The following is an 11473-nucleotide window of genomic DNA, read 5'->3' as shown; positions in this document are numbered from 1 at the left end:
TTGCCAAATCAAAAAGTTATGAATACAAGAACTTGATTTTGATTTATTAGTTTGTATGGTAGTTATGGTAATGAATAACGGTGATTCCCTCAAATAACTTCAAATAATAACCTGTTTTGGGGAGAAACACAGGGTGCGTAATTGGACATTTGTCTCTGAAAAACTAAGGGACTCGTTTCCTTATATGAAAATAGATGAACAGACGGACATGATTTAATCGACTCTGCTGACCACTATGATCATTTATAAATTTTTCTGAGGGGCTCGGGCGCTTTTTAAATGCATTTGACAATTCAAGTTCCGATATGCTGTTGTTCGTCGTCAACAGCAAAGCACCCATTAACCCACTTATAAGTCTAACAGCATGACTGGATTTTGAAATGGATACATCACCCATGTATAGCACAGCTATGTAAAGATATTAAAATATAAGAAGTAAATGTAGGACTCCAAAGATATTCTGCGCGGTAGCCAAAGTTAGTTGACAGATCTACTAAGAAAAGGTATTTGCAGGAAGTTTTCAATAAAATCAAGGTCACTGTAAGGATAAAGGCAGTTCCCAAAATTTATATCATCAAGGTTACAATATTCATAGATGCGACTTTTCGGTTGCTTTAAAAACCCGAAGTGTCTTTTGTTTAAAGCCCGCAAACCACCACAAGTGTGTGTAAAGAATAGGTAAAAAACAAAAGAGTTCCAAAGACACAGAAAGTGTACATAGAATATATCATGGCTTCTCCGACAGGTAGACGATTGATGCTACCAAAAATTAACTGAACAGGCAAAAACTAATTTGATTTGAGAGCCAACGACACAGAGGACTTTCTAGCGTTATTAAAAATTTAACCCACTAAATGAAGTAAAATTTGTCATTCAGAATTATGCAACTAGTGTATACCTCAAATTAATTTGTCTTTAGAATGAAAATTTTAAAACATCAACCAGTACTTTTCGAATATCTATTTTCAACCAATATAAGCTCTCAGGTGTAGGCTTAGTCCTTGAAGTATTCATTTTATGATTATATTCTTTTAAACTATTGAACTACTATTGAAAAGAACCTAGCATTTAAAAAAATAATATATAGCTCTGGATAACCTAGAATTTCGGTTGACCCCTAATACACGCCCAAATGCTTCAGACCATCCACTACGAAAATATAAGCATAACTCGCCTACCTGCTTGTTATTCACAGCGACCAAAGAAAATACTGTTAGCACTCTGATATATATTTTTGCTGAGCATTTACCTGCTATGTCCTTTTAAACTTTTCTATAGTTATTATTTGTAAGGTCTATGTTAGAACTTGTATTTGCTATTGTTTTCAGCATCCATTGTTCTGGCGACACTAAACTTTAAGACGTAAGGCTTTTTGACTTTCTTTTATGTCGGTTATCTCTTCCTCTGACCTCACCGCATTTTGGCATTAGAACACTAAAAACAAACCACGGAGAACTGAGCTAAATATGATTAACTTTCCGTGTTACATATTTAATTTAAAAAAAAAAATCTGATTTATTTTATAAAATAGATAAGATTATATATACAATATTTATATATAACTACTTTGTACACTATACGTATTTTCTGTAAAATAAGATATATGAAAACAATATACAATATCACAAAATCTTGCGTAACAAAGATCGATGGCATATATACCACTTAAGCTGATATTTGCTTAGCCGCTAAAAAAGCAATTTGTTGTTGGTGGAAAATAAACTTTTGATAGACTTCCTCGTACTGTTGAATCTGTTGTTGCTGCAGGTTTATCAGTTGCTGTTCTAGAAGTTGCGATTGTTGCAGGTGATATTGATACCAGGCATGCTGTTCCTGTACCGCCTGAGCCAACATGGCTTTATGGGCTCCCTGCACCTCGTGCGGTGTGGGGAAGTACACCGATTTAGGAACCTGAGGATGCGGTACACCATTCACCATCGCCCCAAGCACTGCCTTACTGCCAACAACCGGCTGCTGGGCTTGAATTGCATCCACTTGTGGACTAAGAGCCCAATAATTTCCACGTCCAGGATCATTCATAGCTCGTGGAATTTTGCAAAAGCATGAGTTCATGCTCAGTGTCTGTCTTATCTGATTCTGCCAGCCCTGCTCATCTTTACGGTAGTACGGGAAGTTTTCACTTATCCAGTTCTGTATAGCACTCAAAGTAAGTTTGGCCTCAGGACTGCTGCGAATCGCCATGGTCACCAAAGCACTATATGTATAGTTGGGCCGACTTCCACAGTTCTCTTCGTTAGACGACATCGAATTGTTCGGTGACATGGATTTATCAGATCGTGGTGGTGTCAACGCTGGATTGGTACCATCATTGTTTGCTAACAGATTACGAATCGAGAAGCTGGATTCAAAAGCCATTGTGTATAACGGTGTAGAGAGCTCAGAGAATACCAAATAAATTAAATTCGCTTGTGATGTTCTGTATGGAAGCCACAAAATGACTGATAACTTTTGCTTTGAAATTTTTGGTTTTTATAGTCTAAAGCATTTCTCTGTTGAAAAGAGTTTGACTTGGTCAAACTCAAGTGCGGTGAGGAAATCAAGGTCAGGAGAAGGGATTATAACCGACTTAACTGACTTAAAAGAACGTCAAAAAGTCTTATGTCCTAAAGTTTAGTGTCGCCAGAACAATGAGGGTTGAAAAAATAGAAAATGCAAGTTCTAACATAGGCCTTATAAAAAAATAACTTTAGAAAAGTATAAAAAGGTCATCACAGGTAAATGGGTGATTCCGGGCAAAAATATATATCAGCGTGCCTAACCTTTACTTTGATGGACGTAAATGAGAAACAGGTAGGCGAATGACACTTAGATTTCCGTTGTGGATGTTCAGAGGCATTTGAGCGTGAGGTATCGGTTCAAGGTAACTGATATTAGCGGTTATCCAGTAATGCATAGTACTTAATGCTACGTTGTTGGCTAAATCAGTTCAATAATTGAAAACGGTCATAATAAAAATAATATTTCAAGGACTAAGCTTACATTTAGGAGCTTATATTTGTTAAGAGCAGATGTTTGAAAAACACTGACTGATGATTTACATTTTTTTTCTAAATCTGATTTAGTTTGAAGCAAGTTGCGTAATTTCCAATGAAAGAGTGACAAATTTTACTTAACTTGATGGCCTAAATTTAAAAAAAACCTTGTAAGTCCTCTGAACAGTCGGCTTCCAAATTAAGTTAGGTTTTGCCTGTTCTCGTTGTTGTCTTTTTTGAGATTATCGCTTTAATGACCTTGGCTGTTGGTCGTTAGAACACAAAAGAAGTTTGAAAGCATAGACTATATAATGCATATCTTGGTAGCCCTAATTTCAAACAGAACCGATTGTATACCTGTCGCAAAAGTCCCATCATATTCTTTATACATACTCCTCTTGTAGTTTTCGAACTCTTTTGTTTTTTACCTATTCATTACTCACACTTGTTGTGGTTGCGGGCTTACAACAAAAGACACTTTGGGAATTTAATGGTCCTTCTGGTAACCCTAATTTTATTGAAAACTTCGTGCAAATACCTTTTCAGAGTAAATCTGTCTACTAACTTTTGTTGCCGCTTAGAATATCGCTGGAGTCTTAAATTTGCTTTGTATGTTTTAAAATCTTTACGTAACTGTGTTATGCACAGTGGTACGAATTCCCACACAGCCACCATTTGATGGATCAGTATCAATGAATGATTCAATCCGGTCTAATGAATGGTTCTATGCAAATCGCCCAAGCTATACGTTTAACGCATCCTGAATGGGGTCCGTCGTCAATGCGTGTTCTTCTGCTAACACAAGACATAAAAAATTTAAAGAGTAGGGTATACACAATTATTTTGGCAAAAATTTATTATGAGTGTAGACAATCTTCCTGTATGTATTGTGAATTTTTGTACAACTATTTAAACAAATGACACACTACACTATTAACACAGTGTTTACTGCTATTTTTCGAATTTCTGATATTAGACTTGAGATGTTTCTGAACTTAGAGATATGCTATTATTAATACTTTCCTAGAGCCTTAACCACCTTCTAATGAATATATATGCGGATCAACTCAGAGTATTCTCACTCAAGAACTGAAACCATTCGAGCACCGTAGACGTTGAGAATTTGCGGATTTGGCCTTGGGACAACTTGAAACCGATAATGATTTTTTTTAGTAAAATCGTCTTCTCACTTTCATCGGAATGGTGCGTTAAATAAACAAAAATTGTAGATTCTGGTGCAAAGAAACCCCAAATTATTGATGAACAACCCATATATTCACCTAAATTGACAGTTTGGTGTGGTTTTTGGTCTAGCGGAACAGTCGGTGCGTAATTCTTTCGAAATGAAGCTGATGACACCGCTACAGTCAATGGACAGCGCTATAGATCAATGATAACCAACTTTTTATGGCCACAGTTGGAAGACGTTGAACTTGATAGTATCGAGTTTGAACAAGATAACCAAATTATTGCGAGAAAAGTTTGGTGACTCGATTATTTCAAGAAATTGTGACAATGAATGGCCATTAAGAAGTTGTGATTTAACACCATTAGACTATTTCTTTTGAGGTTATTTGAAGTCTTTTACTTTACAAATAAACCGATCCTCAAGCTTTAGAAGTCAATATTGAACGCTCTTTTCTCGATGTACTAGGATCTCTTCAAATTTTAGGACTTGATTTAGTAGAAAACGTACTCGAAAATTGGGTTCATCGAACTCGTTCATGCAGTAGAGTTTGTGGAGGCCATTTGCATGATTTTATATAAAAACTTTATTGTATCAATTGTACTTCACATTAAGTAAAAACATTTGATTTTCCTTTACAATTAATTTCTTGTTTTGTAAAAAGAAATCATGCAGCTTTTATTGGAAAATCCTGAACTTAGCTGGTAATTAGAAAAAACAAAATTTCACAATTTAATTCGACTATAAATGTAATTTAAATACTTATTAAACAAAAGGACTTACATCAGAATCTGCATATATATATTAGATAACAAAAACCATTCAGAATACTCTTATAAAATCAAACTTAAAGTTTTAAATCCCAGACAGTAATTCACCGCGGGTACACCACGTGGTATGAGCAGCGTTTAATGATTTCCGGATTTACAAGTATATGAAGTTCGACACTTTGGCTTAAGCTTTGTAAAGAACAACTTAAATTCTAGTTAAAGTACAGAAAAAACAGCATTTATTTGCGAATGGCTTTCTTAATGTAACAACAAGAAAAGTGCATCTGTGCATAACTTACTCTTTACAAAACTTAATTAAGTTGCAAAAGTTGGTTTTATTAAACATCAAATGATCGGCTATTGTGCTTAGAGGTGGTCGGAAAACTACATAAGTAGCATCAACATACAGTTGCAGGACAGTTATGTCTAAAATCGTGCAGAAGAGATCGATAAAATTTCGCAAGTCCAATATATTCCACAAATAATTAACTTCTTTTGGCTTAACTGCTCACCCCATAAATTCTAATGACCTAAGACTATGCAGACACGTGGTAGAAATTTAAAAATAACTTCATTACTTTCCTTTAAAATTTTCTACAATCTAGTTTTTACATTTATTATACAATTTTTAAAAGAATCAGAGAGACCACTTGAGTGAAAAAAAAACAGAAGGCGAAATATAACAAACGGACGTTCCACACTTTCTGAAATCTTCCGCTAAAAATATTATAATATATAACATTGCAAATTAAAGACGTACTTCATTTTTACAAGCTATTATTTATTTTATAAAATAATGAACAATAATTACACTATTTACAATCATAATTACATCTAACCCTTTTTTAAGCTATATACTACATATAATCAAAATATACAAAATCGGACAACACTTTGCGAATGCTAAAAACTCGACTCAAACCGGTACTTGCTGAGCACTTAGAAAAGCGATTTGTTGTTGGTGGAAAATAAACTTTTGGTAGACTTCCTCGTACTGTTGAATCTGTTGTTGCTGCAGGTTTATCAGTTGCTGCTCTAGAAATTGCGATTGTTGCAGGTGATATTGGTACAAGGCATGTTGTTCCTGTACCGCCTGAGCCAACATGGCTTGATGGGCTCCCTGCATCTCGTGCGGTGTGGGGAAGTACACCGCATTAGGAACCTGAGGATGCGGTACACCATTCACCATCGCCCCAAGCACTACCTTACTGCCAACAACCGGCTGCTGGGCTTGAATTGCATCCACTTGTGGACTAAGAGCCCAATAATTTCCACGCCCAGGATCATTCATAGCTCGTGGAATTTTGCAAAAGCATGAGTTCATGCTCAGTGTCTGTCTTATCTGATTCTGCCAGCCCTGCTCATCTTTACGGTAGTACGGGAAGTTTTCACTTATCCAGTTCTGTATAGCACTCAAAGTAAGTTTGCCCTCAGGACTGCTGCGAATCGCCATGGTCACCAAAGCACTATAAGTATAGTTGGGCCGACTTCCACAGTTCTCTTCGTTAGACGACATCGAATTGTTCGGTGACATGGATTTATCAGATCGTGGTGGTGTCAACGCTGGATTGGTAACGTCATTGTTCGCTAACAAATTACGAATCGAGAAGCTTGATTCTAAATGAGCCATTATGGATAACAGTTTAGAGTGCTGAGTGTATACAAGATAATTTAAGTTCTCGAGTGATACTCTGTGTGGAAGCCAAAAGATGACTGATGACTTTTGCTTTGAAATGTTTCGTTTTTATACTCTAAAGCCTTTCTGTGTTGGAAAGAGTTTGACTTGGTCACTCTGATGCCAAAGTGTGGTGAGAAAATCAAGATCGGAAGAAGGGATTATAACAGACTTAAAAAAATGTCAAAAAGTCTTTAAGTTTAGTATCGGCAGAACAATGGATGTTGAAAACAATAGAAAATACAAGTTCTAACATAGACCTTACAAATAATAACTATATAAAAGTTCAAAAAGGTCATCACAGGTAAATGGGCGACACTAGAATAGATATCAGAGTACTTACTAACCTTTCCTTTGTTGGCTGTGGATGACAAACAGGTAGGCCAATGACGCTTAGATTTCCGTAGTGGATGGTCAGAAGCATTTAAGCGTGTGGGATAGGTTCAAGGTAACTAAAATTAACCGTTAGCCAGTAATGTATAGTTTTTGGCTAAATATATTTAATAATTTAAAACAGACATGATAAAATTAATATTTGCAGGATTAAGTTTAAGTTATTTATTAGTTGATTTAAGTTTTAGGAGCTTATATATAAAAGCCAACGGATGGTTTTTTTTAGTCTTTATATGTATTTCGGACTCTTTTGTTTTTTACCAAGTCTTCACCCACACTTGTGGCGGAGAACAAAAGGCGCAACGTCACTTATATGTTATGACTTTGGTGACATAATGCTTTGGAAAACATTTATCCTTTCTGACAACCATACTTTTGCAACCAAATATATTTGATATTTTAATTTATTAAACTTTTTGCTACACAAAAGCACAAAAAAATTTAGATTGTGAATACGAAAAGCTTCAAAGAAATCATGGTCCTGTTTTCGGCTTTGTCTGTGAATATCATTGAAGATTTTGACATACCTTTGTATCAAGGCTTCGCAATTTTTTAGCGAACAAATTTGTTATCAACCCAGCTCTAACACTACAACTATGTGTTAGATCAGTGAACGATTCAATACGAACAGATTTGTGGAAACTTTAAGTGTAGTAAAACGTGTCCATGGCAATTTTTAGCAGTCTTGAGGGCAAAGAGTACCCTTAGTATGAACGGATGTTTTCTCAAGATACCACGACCTCCTGGAGACCCCGCACGTCGAAACTACTGAAAGTTTAGTCCAGAAAGGAAAGCAAATGAAGCTCAAAATCCATTGATCCCAGTAATAATACTATGCGCTTAGTGATTTGCTAAATGTGATTTACTTTAACACACCTGAAAAAGCAGGGAAGTGTCCAGGACGCAATATCAGTGCAGGCACTACAAGAGCAATAATTTCATCTTTTACAGCAGCCAGTCCAGCGGCAAAAGCTGCCACAACAATACCAGAGAATCCACAAAAGGTTCATCCATTCCAACTATTTAACTATGGTGACTGTTGTCATCCAAAGTGTTGTGTTGGAGGAAGATCACTTTTTTGTTGCTTAATAGAACCATTTTTCAATTAGTAAGTTAGTTATAGTAAAACTCTGTTATAATTCTGCGCTTTTCTTGGCCTCTGATAATAGTATATCCGTATTTTGTCGATGACCACGAAATGATACAGAAACTTTTTCCGATGTCGCGTCGATAGCGTCGCGTCAAAAAAGAAACTGCAATACATCGTGTCAAAACATATTAATTACATGTAAGTAAATCATATTTCTTGTAGTAGGAAGCATGTTAGTGGCATAATAATAAAAAAGCGCAATTATTTTTTTACTCTTTTAGCTCTTTCTGCATATTTCGCTCGCATTGATTGGAAAAGTTTTCGATAAAGCAACAAAGGCATATGCATTTTGAGCTGTTTGTAAGCAGATACCTTGCGGTGAATGACCATATGAAAGTGCGGACTACTAAACTTTGCGAGTAGTCAATGATTTTCCAAATACACTCACACAATCACACACATACATAAAAAGACATACACACATATACAAAGGCGTGTAAACATTTAACTACAGCAAACTCCGGCAATATTCAATCGAAGCGCAGGCGAGTGAAGTTTTGAATAAAACGCCGACAATGTTGCACACCACATTTGCTCCCCCTACAGCACTCGAATAAGTGCATTTTTTTATTGCAGGCAGTTGCACAGTGATCGAATTGTGTGCAACGCGATATTGCTTGCGAGTTGTTGGCAATGCTTTACTCGTATGTATGTGTGTGTATTTATTGTGTGTTTTTATACCCTGAACAGGACATATTTAGTTTACCACGATGTTTGTCACACACAAAATATCTGATTTAGCCATGTCTATATATCTACAAGTATATACTATACATATATCGTATGAGATGTCGGTATGAAATTTTGAACACGTTCTTTTCTCACTAAGAAGCTGCTTATTTGTTGAAAACGCCAATATCGGAGAGCTAAAACTTATAGCTGCCATACAAATTGACCGATCAAACTCTAGTCCTTGTAGGGAAAATTTTTTGATTTAACGAGGTTTCTTCAAGAAATTTGGCACAGATTATTATCCAAGGCAACGCAATAATCTTCGAAAAAAATATTCTTATTGGACCGCTGACTGCTCATAATCAAGATAAATATTTTTTATAGCCTTCTATGACTTAAAAAATGCACTTTTGCAGGGTATTATAGCTTCGCTGCAACCGAAGTTAACACTTTTTCATGTTTTATTTGTTGGTGTGTGTGTGTATGTACTAGTGCGCTTGGAACTTTCATATGCATACCCATTGTAAGCGCATTGAAACAACAGCTGTTGGTGCCGCCGCTGCTGTTGCTGCCATTATTGCTGCTCTTGTCGTTGTTGTTGTTGTTGTTGTTGCAGTTGCTGTCTGTTGCATATAAACTATTCCACTCGCCTTTGTTGCTCAACAGTGCCTTCAAGTGTCCAACGGCTGAGCTATTTGCAGAAACTGCGCAAATTTGCATAGCTGAGTTGGCTGTCGGCAACTGTTGCTTGTTGTTTGTTTTCGATTCCCTTTTACGCCCCCCTTTTTTCTGTCTTCCATTATTGCTACACTTTTATGCATTACGCTGCTCTGGAAGTTATTAATTTCAAGTAGACTGCTCATAGAATAAACTTGCACACGTATAAGCGCCGGTAAATATACAATTTAAAAAGTCCGGCGCTTAGTGGAGCCACTTCCCAGCTAAATTCTGCAATCTTCTACTGGCGCAAGTAGATCGGCGAGTGTATTTGCTGAGAAAATATGAAAGTGGAAACTAACTTAGCAAGAATATGCTTCGAGAAATGCATAAATTGGAGCAAATGCAAATGCTGTGTAGACTGCCTTAGTGGTGTCTTGGTGGTGCTGGTGTTAGTTAATATCAGGAATTAAAGCACTTCCTTTACAACAACGATAATACAAATTTAGGGAATTTAAAAGAAAAGTAGCCCAAGACAGGAAAGCGTTTAAAACCGTAGCCAATATTATCCTTGAGCCCAAATAACATTAAAAAACCTTCGAAAGAAACAAAAGTGAAATGGAATCGATACTGCAAAAAACTTTCTGCACGTTTCCAACAGAAGCTCTCCACAAAATATTTAGATTTGCATGTCAAAAAATTATGCAGATTGCATCGATTACTATTGACCACATCAGAGCGCGACATCACATGTAAACAAATCTTATCGATGGAAAACTGTTGGCTCTGCCTCCTCTTAGCAGAGGCAACCGGTCCGCAATAGAGAGAATACCTAGCAAAGTATTTTAATCGAAGACATGCCTCCTCAAAGAGAAGACATCATGTATCTGTTATATATACAATTTAGCGAATTGCCCTCCAAACATGGATTCTGCTGAAAATCCTTCGTTTTGGATCAATAAACCTATAAAATTTTCTCAGAAAAACTCTGGAATATTTGTTTTTTCGGCATTGTAACTGTATATAACCCTTTAGGGCGGCCCTCCTGGCACTGTCTTCACCCATGACAAATTCCAGTAAAGCTCACAACTGCAAGAGAGCACTAAGTTCAATAAAAGACAAGCTCCAACTAAACTTGATCTGGGTTCCCGGCCATAGGAGCATTTTCGGTAACGAAAATGCAGACGAGTTGGAAAGGCAGGAGCTTTCCTCAATGAATCCGAGGCGGAGCTAATACCAAGGCCGCTAGGGTCGATCAAAGGAGAGATCAATAGACAATTTCAACAAATTGAAAACAACAGGTGGAAAAACATTACAAAATACGTCATAACTAAACAATTATGGCCAACATATGACAGGACAAGAACCAACGACTTATTAAATAGGTCAAGAAAAAGTATTTACAGAATAACAGCTACCACAACAGGGCACTGGCCATTTGGGGAACATGCGTCCAAAATGGGTATGCCCTACAACGAAATCTGCCGTGGCTGCGGAGTAGCAGGGAACAAGGAAACAATCCACTTTCTCTGCGAATACCCAGCTCTATCACAGATCCGACACAAAACACTCGGAATCCACTAAGCACCAAACCTTGAATGGATTTCCACCAAAAGCATATCGGACACAAGTAGTTTCATCGAAACCTCAAAATGGTTTGAGAGAGAAGGTGAAACGTAATGATACAGGAGGTTCTACGAATAGTGTATCAAAATGGCACATCAAGTGCTAATTGAGCCCGATAGGGCTGCACTCCTACCTACCTACCTTAGGGCACTGAAAGCCATTCCAGGCGAGGCTTATGACAAGAAAATTTAAAAATTAGATTATTCTTTGCATAACATCCAAAGGAGTCTATTTTCTTTATATATTCATTATCCTCAACATCGCATATAAGGTTCTATCGAGCATATTGTGTGAAAGATAAAAGCCCACCTCAACAAACTGATTGGACCTTATCAGTGTGGCTTCAGATCT

At 36.7% G+C, this 11473-nt stretch overlaps 2 protein-coding genes across 2 annotated transcripts; both read right to left on the bottom strand.

The window, feature by feature from the left end:
• Positions 1-1665: 1665 nt before the first annotated feature.
• LOC126761764 (forkhead box protein D1-like) lies at positions 1666-2376 on the bottom strand. The gene has a single exon (XM_050478144.1). It carries the CDS (start codon positions 2374-2376, stop codon positions 1666-1668), a length of 711 nt encoding a protein of 236 aa, XP_050334101.1.
• A 3489-nt stretch (positions 2377-5865) lies between these two features.
• LOC126761761 (fork head domain transcription factor slp2-like) lies at positions 5866-9559 on the bottom strand. Its single transcript, XM_050478142.1, has 2 exons — positions 9358-9559; positions 5866-6566 (listed from the first exon to the last, which is right to left on the bottom strand). Exons 1-2 carry the CDS (start codon positions 9557-9559, stop codon positions 5866-5868), a joined length of 903 nt encoding a protein of 300 aa, XP_050334099.1.
• Positions 9560-11473: the final 1914 nt, after the last annotated feature.

Source organism: Bactrocera neohumeralis, chromosome 6 (assembly GCF_024586455.1).
Source record: "Bactrocera neohumeralis isolate Rockhampton chromosome 6, APGP_CSIRO_Bneo_wtdbg2-racon-allhic-juicebox.fasta_v2, whole genome shotgun sequence".
Lineage (NCBI taxonomy): Eukaryota > Metazoa > Arthropoda > Insecta > Diptera > Tephritidae > Bactrocera > Bactrocera neohumeralis.
The sequence above is the reverse complement of the archived record's forward strand: the minus strand, read 5'-3'. Positions and strand labels throughout refer to the sequence as shown.

Excerpts from the sequence above, each read along its gene's own strand:
- LOC126761764 (XM_050478144.1), bottom strand. The coding sequence starts at position 2,376 with ATGGCTTTTGAATCCAGCTTCTCGATTCGTAATCTGTTAGCAAACAAT.
- LOC126761761 (XM_050478142.1), bottom strand. The coding sequence starts at position 9,559 with ATGCAAATTTGCGCAGTTTCTGCAAATAGCTCAGCCGTTGGACACTTG. Across the intron at positions 6,567-9,357 it reads TTTCAATGCGCTTACAATGG|AATCAAGCTTCTCGATTCGT; the intron begins GTATGCATATGA and ends TGGCTCATTTAG.